The sequence below is a fragment of the Onychomys torridus genome, chromosome 8 (assembly GCF_903995425.1).
Source record: "Onychomys torridus chromosome 8, mOncTor1.1, whole genome shotgun sequence".
Lineage (NCBI taxonomy): Eukaryota > Metazoa > Chordata > Mammalia > Rodentia > Cricetidae > Onychomys > Onychomys torridus.
This window is the reverse complement of record NC_050450.1, coordinates 71,983,843-72,007,580: the sequence shown is the minus strand read 5'-3', so window position 1 is coordinate 72,007,580 and position 23,738 is coordinate 71,983,843. Positions and strand designations below refer to the sequence as shown.

The window sequence follows — 23,738 nt, the reverse complement described above, 5'->3', positions numbered from 1 at the left end:
GCAATACCGAGATGACGGCAGTGCTCCCACTGTGGTTTGCTGGGTGTACCCAGCATCCATTTGATGCACAGGAAACTCAGGACTTATGTGAATTAGTCACACTCATCACCTGTCTACTTAGCACTGAGGTTCAAAATGACACCCAGAGAATCCAGTACCTGGGCAGTCAAGGACTACCATGATGGACCTTGCGTGAAACTTAAGGCCTAAACAGCCACTGAAAATATCCAGCGTCCTGTAAGAATACTGCACCCACCCCACGGGACAGCTGTAGGATCTTTCTCTCCCTAGAAAAGCCCCCCCATGTCCCCAGAGATATTCAATCCAAGCTGATCCTGGAGACTCAATGTTGGTGAGAGGTCCTCCCTACAGGGTATAAATTCTAAGATGCAGGCCCCTGTATCCCCAACATTTTCCTTTTCCTCCCTGTTTAAACATTCTGGCTAGGCACATACTCCATCACAAAGCTACGACCCCAATTTATATTGCCAGGACTTGGTTAGCACTTAATGCATATTTATGTTGCAAGAATCAACAGGCCAGATGTCTAATCACCATCGTGTGAGTTTGGACAAATTATCTCTTTCTGGGCCTCAGTTTCTTTCTTTGAAGTTCTTCTGGGTGCTATCGGAGTAATTTTCACAAAGGTCCAGACTTTCGGGGCAGCCCAGAGACTCCATTTTCAGTGGACCATACCCTTTGCAGATGCCCATCTGAGGCTGTCTCCTGCCCTTGTTCCCACCTCTGCTCTGTTCCTGATGCCCGGCCCTGCTGTTCTAGCTCTCTAGCTCTCCAGCCAGGGCTCAGAGAGCCTAAGCTACTGACCCTGTGGTGACCTCGGCACAACCTCAGCTTGTCAGAAAGCTGCTGGGCCTTTGTTTGGTTTGCGGGCTCCCTGACTTTGGTGTGGAGATCACAGGTCCCAGCACAATAGCCATTGTCTTCCCAACAATGATCCTTGCCCCAGACCACGCCCCCCACAGCTTCCAGATTTAGCTCCTCGGATCACCGCGGTGGGCGAATTCTCCAGCCCTGCTCAGTACCAGCCATAAGCCATTCACTACCTACTCGCTGAACCTTGCTGTATTGCTGTAGAGGGGCTAAGTAACTCCGTGGTCAGGCCAACCCTTGCTCCCCTCACTGCTCTCAGCTTCTTTGCCTGTCATGAAAAAGCCAAATTTCTTTTGGGGTATCTGAGCTCTTCCTTATGCTCAGAGCAGGGCCTAGAGAAACTCCAGCAAGGTCCCAGGTTCATGCTGGTCAATTTCAGGTCTTAAACTGTGTCTCCTGTAAGTGGCAGGCTGGGAACAAATGCCTGCATATCACCCAGTTGGTACTCAGACCCATACCTGCTGATTTGGATTACCCAACATATGGGTCAGCTCCCAGCCCTTGGGCCTTTCCCATCAAAAAGATAACTAGCAAGAGAGAGGAGGAAGGGACTTCAGAGGACAGTAGATTTCGATAATGGCTGGCTTTCCTTTCTCAAGCCTTTCCCCGGATCAGAAAACAGCATTGTTTGGTATACATGGGTACCAAACAATCATCTATAAGCATCTCCTCGTTTCTGGTTAAGATGACTTTCTTAGGAGAATTAAGGCCCAGGAGAAGAAGGCATGGCTGATACAGTGCTTGGCAGATAGGAGTCCTTTCCCACGTGAGGATATAGGCTTCTAACTCAACACATTCAAACCCCACAGCAGAGACATTCTGATCTGGGCCAACATGGCACAACCTCCTTAGCCAGTCATCACAGGAGGCCTCAAGTGACAGGCCCATCTTACTCCTGGCTCAGCACAGAAGAGACTGCCACCTAAGTGGCCTTTCCCTACCAACCACTAGACTCCTCCTGTTGAAACGAGAGTGCCAGATAGGACAGGGCCTGGCATGACGGAGGATGGCCAGAATGCCGTTCTCCATCATACTGACCAGTGATCTGTCACTAGGATCTCCCTGCCTGCACCCCCAAAAGGCAGCCTTCTCTGGGGACAATCTGTGCGGCTGAGTCAGCAGCCACCCAGAGAGAACGAAGACAGACGGAAAGGGCAAAGGGCTCCTTGAGGGCCGAGCAGCTGAGCAAGGAGTGGGAGGAAACCTGACCAGAGGCGGGTACTTCTCTTTCATGAGAATGCTCTAGTGACAGGAGGAAAGTGGGTCTGTCGCCATCTCAAAGTTATCGGCGCCTCTGAAACACCAGGAACACCATGAGGCTGGCAAGGACAGCAACAGTTAGTTCTGAGGCAGTGAGAGGCACTGCTCTCCACTTACCTGACAGCTTGTTGGGAGGAGAGGAGCTGGGCTGGTGGTGAGGGGAGCCATGGGTGAGCAGGGGGTTCAGGTTATGCGTCTGGTTGGAGCTATAGGCATCCATGGCTAGCTTCTGCCGGAAAGCTTCCTCCTTCCGGCGGTTTGCAAACCAGTTGTAGACACGGACCTCTGTGACCAAGTTGGAGCCTAGGCCGTGGGCTTTGGAGGGGGAGACCCCTCGTTGCAAACATTCTGCCCTGCAAAGAATAGAGGGGAGGGATGGTGAGTGAGGGTGGCTGGGGGGATTGCATGTGCATGTACAGTCGTAGTAGAGGCTGGGAGAGAAGCCTGTCCAGAGAAAGGCCATCCCCATCCTCACAGTATCTGAGAAGGCTGGAGGGAAGCTTTAGTGCAGGCCCCAAGCAAGCTATGTTACCTAGAAGTCTGAGCATAGGCCCCTGTGTGGCTCCTGTTAGGTGAGGGCAGGCCAAGGATCAGCAATTTCTAGAGAAAGCCCAGTGATCGGCATCCTGACACCTTTATCACCCCACGACAGGCAGAGTCCTTCGCTGACTCTGAGTCTCTTCCAGGTGCTACGAGAGACGTCTGGGCTTTGGGGATTTGGATAACCCCCAAAGGATACAGGGAATCTGGATTCCACATTCATATTCGGGGGCAAAGAGCTAGTGGAGAGGGGCGAGGTCATTCAGGAGACAGCCAGAGAGGGCAGGTCTCTGATTATGAGGGCCAATGAAACCCCCCAGCACACTGTGAACTATGCTCTTAGACACCACTTGATGGAAGACCTTGTGTCAAACCGAGGCTGCTTCAACACTGGGCTTCCCTGGCTCTCTCTTTTCATTGCCAAGGCTGCTCAGCTGAGAGGCATAGCAAAGGCCCCACAGGTTTCTGCCAGAGCAGGAGTGAACATTCTAGAGAGTCAAAATTGGAATGAAAGAGAATAGAGAAAGAATGAAACCAAAAGGATTCTCCAAGGACTTCCAGTGCTTGCTTTAAAAAAATTAAACTTCGTTAAGAAACAGAGAGGAGTCTGTTCTGTCCATAGAGACGGAGCCAGCCAAAGAGATCCAACCAACTCTTACTCTCTCGTTACATTTCCTTAATTGTGTGCTTGAGACAGGGTCTCACTCTGAAGCCCAGACAGGCTTCAAACTCTCCATCCTCCTCCCTTTGCCTCCTGAATGCTGGGATTACAGGTGTGTGCCACTATGCCAACTGTTCTCACAAAAACCTTTGCCAGGCCCTAGTTTCTTTCCAGTCACATGGGGATACAGTTAGTAGAGGCCAGAGCTAAGGGACAGTTTGGTGCTGACTGTATGGAGTGGAAACATCTCTCTCCAGCATCATATTTCATGTCAGAGCTTTTAGAATATCTCCCCACAAATAATCACTCGTGGGAATAATGATTTAGTATTTCACAGAAGTGAGACTCCATGATTGACAAGCAACAATGCTACACAGGCCCCTTAAATGCTGGGTGTCTTGGATCTTTCTCTTGCTTCTTTTAAACATTCATTTTTTTGGGGGGGAGGCACACACTCACACCACAGGACATATGCCAAATTTAGAGAACATTTTGCAAAATTTGGTTCTCTCTCCATCATGTGGATTCTGGGGATCAAACTCAGGCAGTCTGGTTTGTAGTGGATAGCCATCCCAGCATTGGCCTGGAAGTTCCAACCCCCATTGAGGCTTCGGTAATGGTCACGCTCACAAGGCAGGGCGGAGGAGGAAGCGGAAGACCACTCTCTTGGTTCCTGGACTCTGGACGCTGGAGGTAGACGGAGCAGAGTTCTCCAGAGAACACGGCCGGACTGCACTATACCCTTGCCAGACCCTGTAACCTACCCCCTCATTTGTAAATACCCCACAAAATAAACCTCCCTTTTAACTACATGGAGCGGCCTTAATAATTTCACCAATGCAGGTTTGGCAGCAGATGCCTTTAACCCTCTGAGCCATCTTGAGCCAGTCCTCGGAGCTTTTCATATACTAAAATAACCTGTGACTCCCGTGATGTGTCTCAAACCTACTTACTAATGAGCTGAATGTGGGGTTCTGGAGAACACACCCTGGGAGACCTTTATTTAGCCACACTTGGCTGGATGACCGATATGTCAATGTCACCGGACGGAGGGTGAGCCTTCCCCGACGGCTCCAGTGGGCTCCTGGCATTACCTGTTGCACTCCTCCACTAAGGCCTCCCTCTCCTCCTTGCTGGGGTTCTTTTGCCGGTCGTAGGCCTGGTACAAAATTTGCTGGGATGCGGGCCCCCATTTGAACCGGTTACGGCGCATCTTCTTGTTGGCGGGCTCAGAGCAGGCATCCTCGGACTGCCCAGGCCCCTGGTTCTGTTGACTGAACTCTGGAAAGAGAAACAGCAGCTGATCCTGACTGCTTTTGTCTGTCATATTTCCAGAGCTCTGGACTGTCTGGTTGAACTCTGAAATGAGAAAGGAGTAGATTTGATAGAGCCTGCAGCCTTCACTCCACAGTCAGACAGACAGACAGACACAGACAGATGGACCAAGGGACAAAGACCCCTTGATTCCTCTCCCTTAAGCTTTACAATCTGCTATAATTTTATGTGGGAATAGAGAGGGAACAAGGGACACCTTATGGCAGGCTCCTCCCAGCAAAGCCACCCTTTCCTTTCTTGAACAGAGAGCTCAGATGTAGCCAAGACAGTGCTTTGGCTCATTGACCTTCTGCCATTAAGTGACACTCTGAGTCCTGAATGCTTGTATTTTTATTATTCATTCATTCACTTATTTATTTTGAGAGAGGATTTCTCTGTGTGTCCCTGGCTGTCCTGGAACACACTCTGTAGACCAGGCTGGCCTTGAACTCACAGAGATCCGCCTGCCTCTGCTTCCCAAGTGCTGGGATTAAAGGTGTGCGCCACCACAGCCCAGCTCTGAATGCTTGTATTTTGATGACAAGGGGATAAGCCCAGTCAAGTCTCAGGCCCAGGGGGACATTGTTCAAAGGTGTAATTTACACTTACCTACCATATTTAGAGGCAGTGTGTAGCCCTCCTGGTCTTTACTCTTATCTATCCTGGGCACCTGTATTCTAACAGTAGGTTCTTTGAAAACCATGAAACCCCAAACCTTTAAAATCATGCTTTGAAATAAATAGGGAGCTTTGTAATTGCAAAAGAAGATGTTCCTTAGACTTCTAGTATGATTGCAAAGGTAATAGTGTGTGTGTGTGTGTGTGTGTGTGTGTGTGTGTGTGTATGAGTGTTTGTGTGTGTGTGTGTGTGTGTGTGTGTGTGTGTGTGTGTGTGTGGTGTGTGTGATATGTGTGTGTTGTGTGTATGTGATATGAGTGTCCTGTGTGTGTGTTGTATGTGTGTCCCAGGGAACCTTTCATGAGGGAGATGGCTTGAGCTCTGCCCACATTTGAAAGATGGAAGTGCAGAGTCCCAAACAGAGGACCTTTCTAGGGATGACACTGAAGGGGCTGGACAAAGGTGGAAGGAAACACCAGGTTGTTACTTTCCAGGCCCGGACAGAGTAACCTTCAATCCATCTTCATCGAGTGAGTGAAAGGTGGAGACAGCCTGGTCCGGTAGTAACATGTTGGCTTATATGGTCAGAATGAGGTTTGGTATCAGCTTTATAAGAAGAAAACTATGTTGTCCTCTACCTCCTATCTGCATGGAGCGGGGTTCACAGAGGCACATACAACCAATGCATTTTCTAGCGCCTACTCCCCATCTTCCGGACCTTGATGCTTTCTTTTCTCAGTTCCCAGGATCCCTCGGAGTTCTCATAGTATCCAGCCATAACCTCTGGTGCCCTATAGTAACACCTCTGGGTGCACCATAATCTCAGACAACTGAACCACAGATCCACACTACTACACTACTTGGAACCTGTCCAACATCTCCCTGTGTACCTGGGATTTTATGGCCATGGGCTTCACTTCTGTTTTGGCCCATTCCAAGGCAGTGGTGGGCTTCTACCCAGCCTGGATTTGTCCAGGCTGCAGGTGGGGCTGCCTTTGCTTAGCCAGTGGCCAATGGCCAATTCAGAAGCAGCCTCCTAGGTGGATGGACGGCTTCTGTCACCGGAGCCTTTGATTTTGAGATGGTCCTGGAGCCACCTTAGGGCTCTGTTTGCACTGATGCCCACTGTGTTTTTAGAAACCAGAAACAGCCTCTGCTAAATGGAGAAGCAGAAAATCACAGGCTTCCCTGGGATGATGTGGGAAGATGGTAGCTCCTCCCACGGTCAGATGTTTCCAGGGGTTTGCAGCCCTTACATCACTCACTCTTCACAGCTGCTCTCTATGTGCTGTTACTTAAGGGTGAAGGTGGAGACAGAAGTCCCCTGTGCAGTGGGGGAGGGGACTACTGAATGTCTCCCCTGCTTCCCGTGGGCCCTGTGCCCCCACTGTAGAGTCCCCTATGAGCAATGGGCAAAACCAGTGAGGATGACCCCAAGTGTCTGGGATCCATTTGAGATTTTTTTTATTAGAAACGAACAGATGTCCCTGCCGTTCACAGGGTCTGGGCCACCTCTACAATGCAACACCCTCTACCTGTAACCCTCCACCTAATTCTCGCAGCCTTTCTAAGGGAGAGAGTGGCATTGCTTCAGAGTGGTTAGTGACATGTCCATAGTCACACGAGCCGAGGATGCTCTAATGTTCCTAGCCACTAGTTTAGGAATCCCCCCAACAGCAGCGCTCCCCAAATCTGCCTTAGGTGGAGGGGGCTTTTGCTACACACATCCCCCAGTATGAGGCTACGCTTTGGAGACAGCTGCTGGCACAAGGTCTGAACCCAGAGCATTTGTGGGCCAGTCAGGGCCTACAGACCTCAGGGACCTGCCCTAGCCATATCAGCGTTCGGAAAAACTAGACGCTGCAGGTCCACCAGCTGCTGACAACGCCCCTCCTCTTTCTTTCAAATTGAATGGAATAGAAAAGGTTTGGTACCCATTAAAATGGCATTGGAATGCTTGCTCCAGCAGACTCATCCTAGGCTTGGGAGCTAGTCTGGAAAGTTCTATACGTATAGACAAGTCCTCGAATGGCACCATTTATTAGTTTGGTTTTTCACAAAACTTCTATGCACCATCTTATTTTCTTCTCCTCTTTCTCTTTCCATTCAACCCAGTCATTTGATCCTCCTTTTAGGTATCTCCCCAAGTTTTGTCCTATGTGGATGTGTCTTTTCTTTATCCTTTCAGACTTGATAAGACTGCTACCTCCTCCAGTAAGTCCTCCAGGATTTATTTCTCCAGGTGACATTGCAATCACTCCGCTGCCCAGTGCGTGCCTTTTAAAGAGCACTTGGAAAGCAGTTGTCATTACTTACTCAAGCTTCTCAACTCCTTCAGGGGAGTAAGTCCCCAGAGGCACACCTGTGTGTCTTACAGCTTACCATAGTGCTTGGGACATGACATGCATGATAATTATAGGAGGAGGAATATATCCTTAGGTTCTGTCTCCTGTAACTTCAAGGCAAAAACAACGATAACACGGAACAAAAATGTCCCTTGGAGACTGACATCCACTTAGTTAATGACCCCTTCTTTTTTTTTTTTTTTTTTTTTTTTCCTCCAAGACAGGGTTTCTCTGTGTAGCTTTGCACCTTTCCTGGAACTCACTCTGTAGCCCAGGCTGGCCTCGAACTCACAGAGATCCGCCTGCCTCTGCCTCCCGAGTGCTGGGATTAAAGGCGTGCACCACCACTGCCTGGCTATAATGACCCCTTCTTGAGCATCCCGAAACTCTTTCTGGGACTTGCGTCTTGTTAGACAGTCCAGTGTCGTCTATGTCACCCTGTCTGTCTTGGGGGAGCTGAGTGAATACCACCTTGACGGCTGAGCCAGTCCCAGGGCTGTCTGGCCTTCGGAGACTGCAGCTCCTGAGAATGTTCTGGGGCTATGCAGGAACTGAAGAGCTGCTTCATGTCAGGAGGTCAATTCCTTAAATATCACCACCATGGGGGTGGGAGGTCAACTCATACTTTGAAGGATTGACTCCTCTATGCTGCAAACAGCCTCCCTGTGGCTTCTACTCTGTCCACACAATGTTCCACCTCAGAGTTAACCTCAGCCGGAGACAAGAGACCTCAAACCTTCCCTTCCACTGATGGCCTTTCTGCCTACGGACACTGGCACAATAAACACAGATGTGATCACTCGGGAGCAGTGTGGGAAAACACAAATCCAAGAGCAATTTGAAAAGCAACTGTCTAGCAAGAGGGAAGACATCCCTACCCAGAAAATGATGGAAATGAACATGTTGGCAAAGACACAGAGGCTCATAGCCTGGGAAGGGGGGGCAGGGTGAGAGAGAGTGAGTTGGGGAGGTGGCAGTGGCAGGGTGGGGGGAGCTAGAGGAAGAGTGAGTTGGGGGTGGCAGCAGCAGCTGAAACTGTTCTACAGAATGGACTGGGTCCAAATAGTTCAAGTGTCATGGCCAAGAATGATCTCCCCAAATAAAAACAGCTCAAGGTTCAAACTCCCCTCAACTTAAACACCCAAGCTCCTCAGCATTCTTGGGTGGAAGGAATTTAGGGACAGAAAGGAGACCTTGTTAAGAATTGAAATAAACCTGGCATAGTGGCACACGCCTTTGATCTCAGCACTGAGAAGCAAAGGCAGGTGGTGGGATCTCTGAGTTCCGGGCCAGCCTGGTCTACAGAGTGAGTTCCAGGACAGCCAGTACTACACGGAAAAACCCTGTCTCAAAAAACAACAAAAAACCTAAAACAAAATCCCAAACAAACAAAAACCCTGAAGCGATGAGACCTGGATCTGCAAACCACCACGTGTTACTCTGCACTAGGATAGTCCTCTACAAACATTATTATTAGGATAGTTGATGACATTTGAACAAAATCTGAGTTTTAGATGGTAGTAGTGCTCCATAAGTAATCTGACAAATTTGGTAGTTGCATGAAGCATGTGTTGAGTAACCCGTTGGTACGACACACTAAATGTAGGGGGACGGATTATGTAGGCAACTTGCTTCAAAATGAGACTCTCTTCCTATTTTTCTTTTATAATCCATTCCAAACTTAAAACAATTAAGAGTAAGTGTGTAAAACAAACCAGCCAACTATAACTGCATCCTGCCTCAGGCAGAAAGGCCGTCTTCACTAGATGGAATCACTCACAGCTGAGCCCAGATTCGTGAGAAAGCATAGCCCTTACTCCCTCCACCCCTGCCACCACTTCCAAAAGTCACGGTCAGGTTCTGGTTGTCTATACAAACACCTTAGCTGTTTATACTTTTTCCAGAGGAGAGGAAAGTAACAGTAATGGTGATCAATATTGCTGATCACTGTGTAATGTCATCTTTGGTAACTCAGACCTGTGGTCGTGTGTCAACCAGAGACAAAGAAAGGGATGCTGGAAAGAAGTTCTAAGAACACTCAGGGTACCCTGCCTACACTGAAGGGTTTGCAGAGCAACTAGCTGTGTAGCCAGGGGCTGTGTGAGAGCGAAACCATACGAGACAATCCCCTGTGCAGCATCTGTAAGGCCACCATCTACCTGCCAGCTTCTTACACTGGCCAACTACTTTAAAATGCTTCTCTGATGGAGGGGAAACCGAGCGTAACCCATGGGGGTTCAGAGTGAGGGCAAAAGTCACTGTAGGTTGAAGCAGAGGCAGGTTTAAAACACTTACGTCGGAGGATCTCCCGTTGCTTTCTGACATACCAGGTGTACAGGGCAGCTCGCTTCTGGGTCTTCATGGGGGTGCCCTTGTTGAGGTGCTGGGAGAGGTGGGATTGGTTCAGGCCTGTGACATCAACCACCTCCCTCTGGGGGATATTGTGCTGTTGCATGTAGCCCTTGATCATTTTGGCAGCTCTCCAAGGATCCTCACTAGACAGATAAGCAGACAATTAGGGTGCTGGTGGGAAATGCCCAGGGAAAAATATTCACCTGCTAGGTACAAAACTCATCCTAACATATCTCTCCACCTGTCCAAACTACAACCTTGAGCGAGGTGTACCACTAAAGAAAACAAAACGGAAGAGGAGTAGATGCCTCCCCCATTGTGTGCTCAGGACAAAGCTTGTCCTTCTGAGATAGGCACAGGAGAATGCCCACCCTACCCTATTACACTCCCCATCCCCTCATGCCCTGGAAGAAAAAACTCTTGCTTTATTCAGCTTTCCTTGGATTTCAAGAGACTGAAAAGCAAGAGTCCTACCGGAAAATGGAGGTACCTAGCCAAATCAGTTTTTCAATCTGCCCCGTTTCAGCCTAAACTTCCCCAGAATTTTTTTCTCCTTCTGAAAAGGAGGCCCCAGTCTGTTAAAAGAGGGGTGGGCTGGTGTGACCACCTCCTGGGACACAAGGAGTCTTCCAAAGAGTGCCTGGATGTTTAAAAAAAAAAAAAAAGAAAGAAAGAAAGAGTTTTTTCGTTTGATGTGTTTAGAAACCTCCTGCAAACCCAAACTGAGCTATTTCATAAATGTCTGTATAGCTGTGATTCCTTTTGTATTCAAATATTACATTGTTCTTGGAATTTTAGGAAAGTGTTCTCAGATACAATGGCAACACTCCCTCAGGCTGAAGAATCAGGACACTCGCAAAGCAGGTAAAGTCTTTTCATGCTGTTGTTCTTTGTTGTTTTGTTTTTTTAATTATCCACAGCCCCACCTCCCAAATAAATCCTAGTGAGGAAGAGTAATTTCAGTTTTGGGAGTAAGACATTAATGATCCCAAATGCTCCGTTTGCCTGTGCGATTGCCTCTCTCTGATACTGCAAGGCTGCCAGGGAGGTGACAGTTCTGTGGATTTCAAGTTTGGACTGAGAATGTAGTCAGGCTTCTGTGTCTCACAAACACAGGCACAGCCTGTCATTATAAACAAGGCACAGGGATGTCTTCAAGGCTTTTTTTTTTTCAATACAATGTTTCCAACTTCCGTTGTTACTTTTTCTTGCTTGTTAAATGCAATACTTAGAATGAGAACTGTCGTTTAAATTAAGAGACTAAGAAAGTAAAACAAGGTACAGATCGAAAAGTATTAAAGGAACAATACAAGTATGTGTACAATTTATTTAATGCAGTTACAGAAACAATCCTCCACTACATGTTGATATGTATAAGCATATATATATATATATATATATATATATATATATATATATATATATATATACATACATACATACATAAGCTTATTAGAACCTGAAAATTGGGTTCAGATGAAATAATAAAAATTGGTGTTAAAGCGGGGACCAAATTAGACACAGTGGTAAAACAATAATTTTCCAATGGTGCCTGTAAAATCAATTCATTTGTTTAATGCATTAAAAATCCCCAGCAATCAAGGGAAATATTTTATAGGCATTCGAATTGTGATATTTCATCAAGCTTCAGCTATTGGATTTGTGAGAAGCCAGGCTTTAAAAGAGATGTTCTTGAGAAATGTAAACTTCCACGTTAATTATACCTAAGTTAACAAATTTCTCAAGCATTTATAAAGGCACATAAAGTAAAACAACATAATGAAGTAATAAGAACAAAGGCAGAGGAAACGCGTTCCAGTGTCATACCTGGAGAATTCAGCGTGAGCGAGGGAAAAACACAAAACACGGCAATCAACATTTTAGACATAACCACGGTCGTCTAAATGCTCGTTGCTGGCTAACATTTCCAAAGATATTTTTTAGGGTGGAAAAACATTTCTAACAGACACGAACAATAGCTTCAAAAGCTAGAGAAAACAGTATTTCAGTTTTAAAAGTTAATACTGTATCGCTTTAACAGATCTTTTGGGCATTTCCCCTTTGTTTAACTGCTTTACCTGCTTCTGCCTGCCTAAGAAACTTAGCGAAATAGTGTTGTGTTCTAAGTGTGAATGGTTCTGTGAAAAAGGGGCATTAACTCAACAATGAGATGATTAAGAAAGAAAGAAAAACAAAACAAAACAAAACCCCGCACAAAAACCGTTGAGGAAAAAAACCTCAGGCCCGGAATGAAAAGATTTGAATTGGGGGTAAGATGGCGTAGTTACACCTATTTTTTTTTTTTTTAACCTCTCAGAGACCCCTTAATGTCTGTCTCGCGTGTTCCCTGGGAAGAGCTTTGAGGCCCCGGTAAGGAGCTATTGGGAAATACAGTTCCCTCACCAGGATAAACTTGGATCTTGAGGTGAGGTTGGCTTTTTTAGAGCCTGCGCAGGTGTCAAATGCCAGCCCGCGGTGGCCACTTTGTCCTCCTGGCCGTCTCCTTCCTCAACAATGACTTTGCTGTCCAGGAGCAGAGAAGCCCTGGGCCCCAGGAGCCTCGGTTCCTACTTTCTAGGTGGCGGCCGGCCGGCTCTGCTAAGCGCCCGGGACGCACTAGCTTCTGGGCCGGCAGCCGGGGGACCGCAGGACGCTGAAGTTTGCAACCTTTCTCTGTGGCTAAGCTCGTTCAGCCAGGGTGAAGGCGTCCAGGCGCACCATCCAGTGACCTTCCTCCCCCGCACACCTTTCTTTTCTTTCTGACTTACTGGGGAACAAGAAGGAGGGGAGGTGGGGTGGAGTGGGCAAAAGAGAGTGCCTGGTACCCTGCAACCGGCTGTGCAGTGACCTGGGAGCCGCTAGCAATTTCTTGAAAAATTACTTTAATAAAGTCGGAAGCTCCCGGAGGCCCAGGGGAGGGAAGGCAGCACCAGCTTGTGAAAGGGACAAAAACCTCAGGGTGTGTCCTGGGTCCTCACCCCTGCTAGAGTCTGGACTCCCCTCCATTTCCTCCCCACCAGCTCAGGGGAGGAAGAAGACCCAGGCCCTAAGACTTCCGACCCAGACAGGCTCTGTGCCGGTGGGGCCCTTCGGGTACTGGCTTCCCGGAGTGGCAGAGGGACCTGGGGGGCGCGCCCTGCGGCGCCGTGCGTGTGCCGTGCCAGCGCCCCGCGAGCACCCCCTCCTGCGTTTTGATTTCCTTTCCTTTCTAAGCCGAGTTTACAACTTCACCAATGAATAACCCGCCTCTCTTTTCAACCTAATCACGCTCTTTGTGTACTTTCTGTTGATGATTTATAGGAATAAATTAATAACACCCCAACTCCACGTGCTGCAGTTTATGTTACACCTCCTCTGTCCATCATAGCGTGGGGACCACACTAGAGAGGCGCACTAGGCCTCCCCAGCTTCCCTAGTTCGGCTCCGGGCAAACTAGACGGTGGCGCGGCCCAGGGCAGTTGGGAGTAAGGGCCTAGGCCCCAGTGGGTGTCGACGGGATACTGGGTAGCTGAGCCAGGCTCAGGACAACCTCCCTGCCACCCTACCGCCCCAGATGCTTGTCTGTACCGTCTACACCTGATACCACCCAGGCCCCTAAACCCGACTGGAGAGAAATCACCGACACATGGGACACATGGACAAACAGTGAGGGAAGAAACCCAAGCTTGTGAATTAAAGGAAAAAAAAAAAAACGGGAATTAAAAAACAAAACAAAACAAAAGTCCTCCAGATTGCCTTGGCTAGAGGGCAAGCGGCCGGGTCCCCGAAGCGCAAATTCAAATGCAAGGTCATATCCCACCTCAACCCTGCACTGCGGGAGAGGGAGCCGAGGCGTGGAGGCCCGGCATTCACTCCGGACTCTGAAACTTTGAAGCCGCAGGGCTTGAGTCAGAGGCCACGCGCGAGGGGCTCCTTCCTGAAGCCAAGCGGCTCGGAGAATCTCTTGGCTCCTTGGATAATTAGTAACTAGCTGTCAAAGTGTAGGCCAGGGCGAGAGGACCGGCAAAAGATCCCAGCCACCGGATAGACCGCCAGTCCATCCCCGGGTCCCCCCAGGATCGCCGGGGTGTCACTAGTGAGATGCGTACACGCCCACCTTTCCACCTTGAGACCAGGTGCTCTACAAAGTGGGGCGGGGGGTATCTTAGGAGCACGTACTCCACCTAGTCTCTCTTCCTTTCATTCCTGGTTTCTTTTGCCCGGCACGGGTCCATCGTGACCCTACAGCAAACTTTCTACTTTACAAATCTAAACCCGGAGCTCGCACTCTCTGCAGAAACCCGGACCCAAAGAACTTGCCTCCCAGGCCTCAGCCACCGTGGCTGCCAGACCCTCTCTGCAAAGAGCTGCAGGCCTCTGGGAGAAATGGCGTGGTTTGAGGTTTTGGAAGTGGTTGAGGGCGCAAGTCTGAGGTCCTAGGAGAATTACAGTTGTTTCCTGCACCCACCTGCACCCCTGTGATCTAGGGATCCGCACCCTCAGTTCTCCCGCGCCAGGGTACCACAACAAGGTGCTTGAGTCCCGGGCGCCCGCCTAGGTGGAGGCAGATGAAGCCGCGGTTTCCAGGTTACCCGGGTGAGGGACTGGTTCAATTGTTAACAGGGAAGTGCAGCACCCCCGGGGGATTTTTCCCATAGGAAAGGGGCTTGCGGGGGGCGGGGGGGGGAAACAGTCTGTCTGCACTACAATTTTCCAGCGCAGGGCCAGGAACTGACTCCAGGAACCCGCGGGGTGGGGGTGGTCCAGGGAGTATCCAGCACCTTTCTTGCAGCCTACCTGAGCATCCGGTCCACCTCGGCCCGCTGCTCCGCGGCCTCTTCGGTGTTGAGTGCCTGTAGCTCCTTGAGGATGGGAGGGGTGTCATAGTCGTCTCCGTCCTCCGAACCCTCGTCCCCAGACAAGCGGCCCTTGGCGTGGCCATTGGTGAGAGTATGGAAAACCGGCTTGGTGTCGAGATCCGTCCCGCTCCCTGGGGACAGGGGCAGCGTCTCCAGTTTCACCCCAAATTTCGGGGACGGCAGTAACTCCTCTAAGGCCTGGATCAGCACTTCCTTGGTGACTCCAGAGCTCAGCAGGGCGCTCAGGAGTTCTTGCTGGAGCGAAGTGAGCTTGGACACCATTTTCCAAGTACGAAAAGGCAGGGGGTGAGGGGATGGGTAGGTGTGACAGAGGAGGGTGGAGGGGAGTTTTACAAGAGATCCCCAAGTCCTGGAACCCCTCCACCCTTTAGACTCCAGACACCTGTTACTCCCCCGGGGCCCGGAGTCTCCTCCGAGAGGAGTCAGAAAACTTCTAACTTGCCATGATCGCCACCATTAGGCCATATAAGATATGCAAATGAGTGGGAAGGGCTCGGCTTTCGGCAAGATGCAAATGGTGGTGGGGAGGGGGAAAAACCGAAGGAGTGGGAGAGCCGAAGGGACAGTCCAACGGAGCCGGAGACTTGGGCCGGGATCGGGACTTGCCAGAGCCCATTGTACTCACCCTTGGGGGGGGGGGGGGCTCCAAATCTTCTCTACCGAGTCTGTTTATCAGCCAAACTTTAGCTGACCTTTGGACTTGTTAAGCAAGTGGCTTGCAGCCTAGGCTGGGTGGGGGGGGGGGTGGGCTTTTCCACTGGCGGCCGGTTCAACTTTAGTCCAGAAAGAAGAAACTGCGCTTCAGGGGTTCAGGTGAGAGAGCTGGAGAAAGATGGGGTGCCTGGGAAGAGGGAAGTCGGGGAAGGATGAGGTGTCCGCAGGTAGCAAACCTAAAAATGCATCGGGGTAGTGGAGAGTCCGGTCCTTTGGGAATGAGCGCCAGGAAGAAGACAGTGGCTCTAGGCATGATTAGAACGAATGGGGGGGGGGACGACGACTCTATTTTTACCTCGGTTACTGCTCTCCAGGCCCTTCTTAGCCAGGCCGGGTAGCTTGGATTTGCAGGATCGCCGGCCCAGACCGCGTAGTTAGGGTGCTAGAGGCCTTTGGGACCCTTGAAAGGAGGCGCCGGGCAGACTAATTTATGGCTGGAGGGAGTAGCGGAAGTGGAGCTTCGCTGCTTCAGGGCTGCACTAGCCCCTCCAAGGCAGGGGGAGCAGGACACCTGGGGCGCGTTCTCTAGACTAAACCCGGAACGTAAATGCACCTGGGCTTTGCAGGCCAAACTAGGGCTGCGGGGACTCTGGTGAATGCTTAGCGTGGCCTGTAGCTGGAACGACTGTTGCAGCTCCGGGTCACCCACCTGTTTTGGTTCTTAGATCTAGAACGTCTGCGTTAGGATCGGTGCCGGGAGTAAGAGACGCGCTCTAGTAAACTCAAGTTCACCGTGGCGGTGGTCTTGCATGCCACATAAAGCAGGCACTCCCAAAGCCAGTGAAGAAACTTTATTTTCCTCACCCAGGTCTGGCCCGGAAGGAAGCCATGGGCCTTTCGGCACAGCAGGAGTTTCTGCCACATCCCCCCCCTGGGACCCGGAGAGGAAGGAAGGAGGCGCAGGCCGCACCCAGACTTCCAGGCTGGGACCTGGCCTGCTAGGGAAGATACTGCTCAGATCCACACACAGTAGTAGCTCCCGGGGCAGAGGCCATTTTGATCCTCGGTTCCCTCATTTGTGAAATATACTCCTTAACAGCCAGGATGCAGGGAAGGTGTAAAAACACTGAGGAGGACCACCTGTGCAAAGCTGGCTAACACTTGTGTTCTTTCCGTCCGTGAAGATGGGAGGCCAGTTCCCAGCGGTAAAATCTAGCCCCGTGGAAGCTTAGGGTTCTCAGAACCAGGGACAGCGAGTCTGGAAGAATTGGACGAAGAAGGACAAAAGTCAGAACCATCAGGAGAGCAAAGGAACTTCTAAGCACATTCTCTTAACTGCTTGCACTTTTCAAACGCAACAGATTAGGAGGAAATCGCGGTTGGGTCAGAGGTAGAGATGAATAGTCACAAGGGAGAAGAGAGGCCCGCAGCCCTCATCTGCTAGGCACAGGGTCAGACCTCCTAGTGAGCAGACTCCTGGTGATTCTGAGTCAGGCTGCAAGAGTGAAGTTTCTGTGAAAGGCAGAGAGCCGCGGCCTGTACCTGATCGCCTGTGCTCAGAGTCTGGGAGAAGGAAGGGGTGGGTGCATGCATGGGATACTACCCAAGGATAAACACCTATCACTGTTTATCTGAGAAAGGGGTTATAAGTTCACAGAAGGGGGGGGTGTCTTCATTTCATCTTCTTGCTTTCTAGTTTGTTGTGACGTGTGACAGATCCTTCCCTCTTGTGAGTCTGCCCAGTAGAACTCTCTCTGCCTCCCAGCACCACTCAGGCAGAACAATGAAGTATTCAGAGTAATGTCTCTGACTGAAAGTCTTGTTTCCCCTGTCTCTTACTCAATATCATAAGTATAATGGGCAACAGTTTCTGTCTTAAGCCAGGAAGACCCATTAAAAAGGCCAGCATTGCCATCACTGTCCACTTATCAACACAGCTTTGATTTGTAGTTCTAGGTGGTGCGTGTCACCAGACTCCCAAACCTCCCTCCCTCAAAACTCAGGTGTTAACACATTCTTACCACCACCCCACCTCACACACACACACAGACACACACACACACACACAGACACACACACACACACACAGACACACACACACACACAGACACTAGCTACCCATGTGAATATACAGAAAACTATACCCAGAGTGCAGTTCACGTGTATGCAGGTAGGTCTCCTAGGTAACCTTGAAATTATCCTACCCAGAACTACAGTTTACTTACTTCTCCAGGCAATCAATATAGGTGAATATCAAGTAATTGCAATTACAGATGTGTGAGCAGATTTTATAGCCATGAACATGTATTGATTATTTTATTTTTATGTGAAGGAGTGTTTTGCTTGCATGTATGTGTGTATGTGCACCATGTATGTGTGTCTGATGTCCTTGGAGACCAGAAGAGGGTGTTGGATCCCCTGGAACTGGAGTTACAGACAGTTCTGAGCTGACATGTGGGTGCTAGGAATTGGACCCGGATCCTCTGTAAGGGTAATAAGTGCCCTTAACCACTGAGCCTTCTCTTCAGCCCTGTTGTGGAAATTTAAAAAGAAAAATACAAGCAGAACTGCATGACTAAATGAGCCACCTCATGAAAGTTTTACTCTGCAGTAAAACTTCTCCCTAAGAGAGGATGGGCTTTGGGAGAAGGAGAAGGCTCTCTAGCCTTCATTGCTTTCAGAGATGAGAAGGTAAAGCGAGGGTGGGGGGTGGGGTCCTAAAGGAGGGAGCTGAAGGATACTCCATAGGGATGGAGGACAGGCTTTGGAGTCACAGACTGTGAGTACATCAAGATGAAGATTCAGCATTGTGATTTATTTATGAGTTCTATGATATGAAATTCCTTAAAGGCCTTAAGTTCCTGAGACGTCCACTTCCAGATCTTTAGGCAGTCCTCTGTATAGTGGGAGACATGGGATTTTTCAGTGGCCCATGAGAAACTGCACCATAGAGAATTAGATACAGAGGGACAGGGACTTCTGGCCTCTTCCTCGCCATTGCCTAGAGAGCTGCTGAGATTCACAGTTGCTCAGTGAGATATCTGTGGAGAGAATGAACAAGAGGGCACCTCTGAAGGTACCATGAAGAATGATTGTGGTGACTTGTCAAATTTTCCTGGCCATCAGCAATGAAATTGTGGACTAAAAATAATAACATTCTTAGGCACAGACAGACAGATGCTTTGTGGTCCATTTGCATTCTGTTAACTAGGAAAGCAAACTCATAGTGGTGTATGTAGGTTACTGGTGTAGTAGGAAGGTTCTATGTTTGTTTGTTTTTTTATGTTTGCTTATTATTTTAAATGATAATTCGTTTTTATTGTTTTGTATTTAAAATTAACTTGTTATTTTATGTCTATGATTGTTTTTGCTTGCATGTATGTCTGTCTACCACGTGTGTGCCTGGTACCCATGGAGGCCAGAACAGGGATCAATCCCCTGGATCTGTAGTTACAAATGAATGTGAGCTGCCATGTGGGTTCGAGGAATAGAGCTGGGAACCCGGGTCCTCTGGAAGAACAGCCAGTGCTCTTAACCACTGAGCCATCTCTCCGGGTTTATTTATTTTTAATGTGTATGGGTGTGCCTGAATGTCTCTGCACCATGTGCATGCAGTGTCTAAGGAGGCCAGAAGAGGGCATCTGATATTGGAGCTGAAGTTACAGGAGGTTGTGAGCTCCCATGTGGGTGCCAGAACTGAATCCAGGTCCTCTGCAAGAGCAGCAGGTGCTCTTAAAAACTAAACCATCTCTCCAGTTCCCAATTTTAAAAAAGGCTTATTTTTATTTTATGTCTAAAAGTGTTTTGATTGCATGTGTGTCTGTGCACCATATGTGTCCTTGGTACCTATACAGCCAGAGGTGGGCAGCGGATCTAGGAGTCAACAACAACAAACAGTTGCCAGCCACCGTATGTGTGTTCAGAATCAAGCCGGGTCTCCTGCAAGAGCAACAAGTGCTTTTAACTGCTGAGGCATCTCTTGAGCCCCTGAAGAGTCTACATCTCTATTTTTGGCCTGGAACTCACTACAAAGGTCAGGCTGGCCTTGAACTCCTAGGGATCCACCAGATTGTTTCCCTCCTGCTGCGATTAAAGGTGGTCCTAGGTTGTGATGGACTTGGGGTGCATCTCTAGGACCTGTGCATATTGCTCTGTGTATTTGTGCACATTCCTGGACATAAGTTATAACTTAATTCAGAAAATAAAATCTGTTCCAAAGTTGTGTATGGTGGCACTTCGGAGGTAGAGGCGGGAGCCCCAGGAGTCCAAGGCTGGTTTGGGAGAGTTCAAGGCTTGCCTGAGCTATATGATTCCCTGTCTCAAACAACAACATGAAAACAATTCCAATGTATAAAATGTCAACAGTGGTGGTCATTAATTTACCCACCAATTGTTTACAGTTGGTATGTGGTCTTCTAGACTATTCTTCCTTCCTTTTTTTTTTAATTCTTTGTTTTGTTGTTGTTGTTTTGTTTGCTTGTTTGTTTTAAGACAGAGTTTCTCTGTGTAGCCTTGTTTGTCCTGGAATTTGCTTTGTAGACCAGGCTGACCTCAAGCTCAGAGATCTGCCTCCCTCTGTCTCCTGAGTGCTGGGATTAAAGGTGTGAACCACTACACCCAATTTAGACTCTTTCCTATTTACCACATATATCTTTCATTATCATTAAAATCTATAGGCTGGCAAGATGGGGTGATCCATCCCTCTAATCTCAGCAGGCCAGGCAGGAGTTCCAGGCCAGTCTGGACTGCACAGCAAGGCCTTGTCTTAAAAAACAGAACTAAGCCCAACAAAACCCTAGACATTAGTAAGTCCTAATAGTAACAATCTTTTCCCATAAAGGGCTAGATAGTAAACATTTTAGGCTCTGTGGGCACTCAGATCTCTCTACAGCTGTTCACTTCTGTTGCATACAATACAACAATGAACATCTGTGGCTGTCCCCTGGAAACTTTCTTTATTAAAGAGGAAACTGACTGACAATGTATTTGGTCCATGGGCCACACTCCATCAATCTCTGGTGAAAACACTTCTGCAGGCAAGAACCTGTAGAACCTTAGAAGTGGTCTTATGGGCTGTGGCATGGAGGCACACGCCTTTAATCCCAGCACTCAGAGGCAGGAGGCCAGCCTGGTCTACAAAGCAAGTTCCAGGACAGCTAGGACTGTTACACAGAGAAACCTGGTCTCGGGGAGAAAAAATAAAAGTGGTCTTATGTCCTTTATTTCCTCCTGGAGAAATAAGAAGTAAGCAGATATCTTATTTGGAAGAAGAAATGACTTTCCCAAGAAACATAATCCAGGACATCAGGAAGTCACTTTGGGAGTCAAGGGGAGCAAGGGCTTTCTGGGAATGTCTAGTTTGACTTTGGACAAGTTACTCAATTTCTTCTAGTTTTTATATCATGAGCATGTGTAAATGTTGATCGACAGTGGAATCAATGCCTCGTTAAATTGTTGGAAGAGTTAAATGATATAACTCAGAAAATATCTTGAATGGGTCAGCACAAGCCGGACTCAAATCAAGTGCTTGCTCAGTCATAACACGTGGCTTGGGAGTTCCTTCCCTCCCTCCCTCTCTCCCTCCCTCTCTCCCTCCTTCCTAACTACCCAGCATACAGGTAAACTCGCTACCTAACACTTTAAGTATTCAGTGTGTGAAGCCATCGGAAGGAATCACCAAATCCCAAGCCCTAGCCTCTCTAGAAATCACTCCAAGCTCCAAGCCTTTATTTATTCCCCAAGTCCACTGCTGCTACAAGATCACTTAGCCAGGGAAACTCCTAAGGGCAGATAGTTCTTGTCTTTTGATTCAACAACCCACATCTTCCGCTGGGTCATTTTTTAGAAATAGGGTGTTTCCAGCAGCTTGTAAAAGATTAAATTAAAAACCGGCAGCCTAGTGTGATATTAAACTAATAAATACTACACCTAGATTGAGGACAATAGCCCACACTGCTTTCTTCCTCGGCAACACCTGTGAGAAGTGGGACTGGTGGTGAGCACAGGACACGGGACGGTCCTCGGATGTTCACAGAACGTATCGCGGGCTCCTTACACAGTACCTATGGCATGAATGTTTATGGGTAAGTGATAGGAGATAGACCAAAGTGTACAGAGGAAAAAAAAAAAAAAACCAACAACAACTCTGTAACTTCTATTAACATTTCTTGGAATCTGTCCTCAGATTCATATTAAAATAAGTTCTGAGAGCCTGCTTGGAGGTTCTAGCAGGCAAATGCCCCTACTCTTAGACCCTTGCCCCACAACTTGTTCCCTAGTAGGGGAAGGTTGTCCTCTTCCAGCCTGAATGCAGGGAGGCTCATGGAGTGGTGAGGGAGGAAGGGGACAGCCATCTAGCCAGCCAGATCAGCTTCTCAAACCTGGTGATCAATGGGGTGACAGATGTCGCAGGCAGATGGCCCTCACACACCCACATGGGATATGATTTTGTGTATGTGTTTTCATTTGAAAGTTGTTTGCTTGTGTGTTGTTTGTTTTTCGAGATAGGGTTTCTCTGTGTAGTTTTGGAGCCTGTCCTGGATCTCGCTCTGTAGACCAGGCTGGCCTCGAACTCATAGAGATCCACCTGGCTCTGCCTCCTGAGTGCTGGGATGAAAGGCATGTGCCACCGCCACCTGGCTCATTTGAAAGTTTTCAATATTAAAGTTTATAAAAATGCATATAAGCTGAATCACATAGCAAATAAAGTAAGTTCTAGGCTGGTGAGATGGCTCAGTGGGTAAAGGCACGTGCCACAGAGCCTGACGACATGTTTGACCCACAGAGTGAAAGAAGAGAGCTGCTTCCTGAAGGTTGTCCTGTGCCCTCCACACTCAGGCTGGGGCACATGTGCGCCCCAGCACACACACACACACACACACACACACACACACACACACACACACACACACACACACACACAAGACATTTAATACAAAAGTCTTGCCACCCCACACTTTTTCTTCTCATAACTTATAAAGTTGGATTTACCATTCTCACTTTAATGGGGAGGAAATAGAAGCCCCAAGAGGGTAAGATTTGACCCTAGAACCTACACATGGCTAAGGAATGGAACCTACGAATTGAACTGAGGACCATCAGTGACCCCCTTAAGTATTTTTTTTCCTAGCAACAGTCCACAGGACAGGTTGAGCACAAGGCACAGCCTAGGTGTAGGAACAAGGTCTCTGAATAAGACACAGAAATGCCCATTTCACTCCTGATGCCATGCTCTAGAAAGAGAATAGCTCTTTTTATTTCTTCTCCAAAAATATGCCAGGAAAGGGTCCATTCTACGAGCCAGGCAACTCCACACCCATTCAGCTTTACCCTGTGTCTCCCTCAGTGAAGTCCCTTCCCTTCAAACCTGGAGTTCTTAGTCCTGAGCAGTGGGCTCTGCCTCTGTATTCTGCCTACGGTGCCCTTTGAGGGCTCTGGCCACAGTGTGTCCCCTGCACACAAGTGTGGCCACTCAGCCTTGCACTAAGGGATGACCAAGGTACCCTTTTGTGTCCTCGTGACCAGATGCAGACTCAGCTCCCAGGCCTGGGGGTAAAGAGCCTCTGGGGATGCTGAGTCAGCGAAGCAAGCATTTCCTAAGCATGAATCACATGCTGGGCTGAGCGTTGGGGGTCTGGCATTATTGGGACAGATTAGATTCAATTCCTGCTGTAATGAGTTGGAATGGAGATCCAGACATGTGTGTATCTTTCTCTACTGCTAGATAGGAACAGGCAGGCTTTATAATATGCACCAGACATCTTTTATTCTTAGGGCAGGAAGTATTATTCCTTTTACTGGGTTTTTTTTTTTTTTTTTTTTTTTGAGCTGAGGATCGAACCCAGGGCCTTGCGCTTGCTAAGCAAGTGCTCTGCCACTGAGCTAAGTCCCCAACCCTGTTTTGTTTTGTTTTTAACAAGATTTCTCTGTTTAGGTTAGGCTGGCCTCAAACTCTGAGATTAAAGGTGTGTGCCACTACCCCCTGGTGTTTTTTATTTTGTTTTTTTCTCTCTCTCTCTCTGTCTCTCTCTCTCTCTGTCTTTGTCTCTCTCTCTCTTCATTAAAATATTTTGTTTGTTTTTTTGAGGTTTCTCTGTGTAGCCATGGCTATCCTGGAACTCACTAGACCAGGCTGGATTCGAACTCATAGAGATCACCTGCCTCTGCCTCCTCAAGTCTCAAGTGCTGGGATTAAAGGTGCATGTCACCACCACCTGGGCAGGTTTTTTAGGTTTTTTTTTTTTT

At 48.5% G+C, this 23,738-nt stretch overlaps 1 protein-coding gene across 4 annotated transcripts in view; it reads right to left on the bottom strand.

The window, feature by feature from the left end:
* Nucleotides 1-15,269, bottom strand: part of Hnf1b (HNF1 homeobox B) — a 54,489-nt gene extending 39,220 nt beyond the window's left edge. Inside the window, exons 1-4 of one of the 4 annotated variants that reach the window (XM_036197182.1) lie at nucleotides 14,758-15,269; nucleotides 9,925-10,124; nucleotides 4,447-4,711; nucleotides 2,269-2,504 (exon numbers count right to left, since the gene is read on the bottom strand). In XM_036197182.1, the coding sequence (XP_036053075.1) occupies nucleotides 2,269-2,504; nucleotides 4,447-4,711; nucleotides 9,925-10,124; nucleotides 14,758-15,101 (1,045 nt within the window). In that variant the 5' untranslated portion in view covers nucleotides 15,102-15,269. The remainder of the gene's footprint in view (nucleotides 1-2,268; nucleotides 2,505-4,446; nucleotides 4,712-9,924; nucleotides 10,125-14,757) is intronic. The other 3 variants (XM_036197184.1, XM_036197181.1, XM_036197183.1) reach the window with 3 other exon arrangements.
* Nucleotides 15,270-23,738: the final 8,469 nt, after the last annotated feature.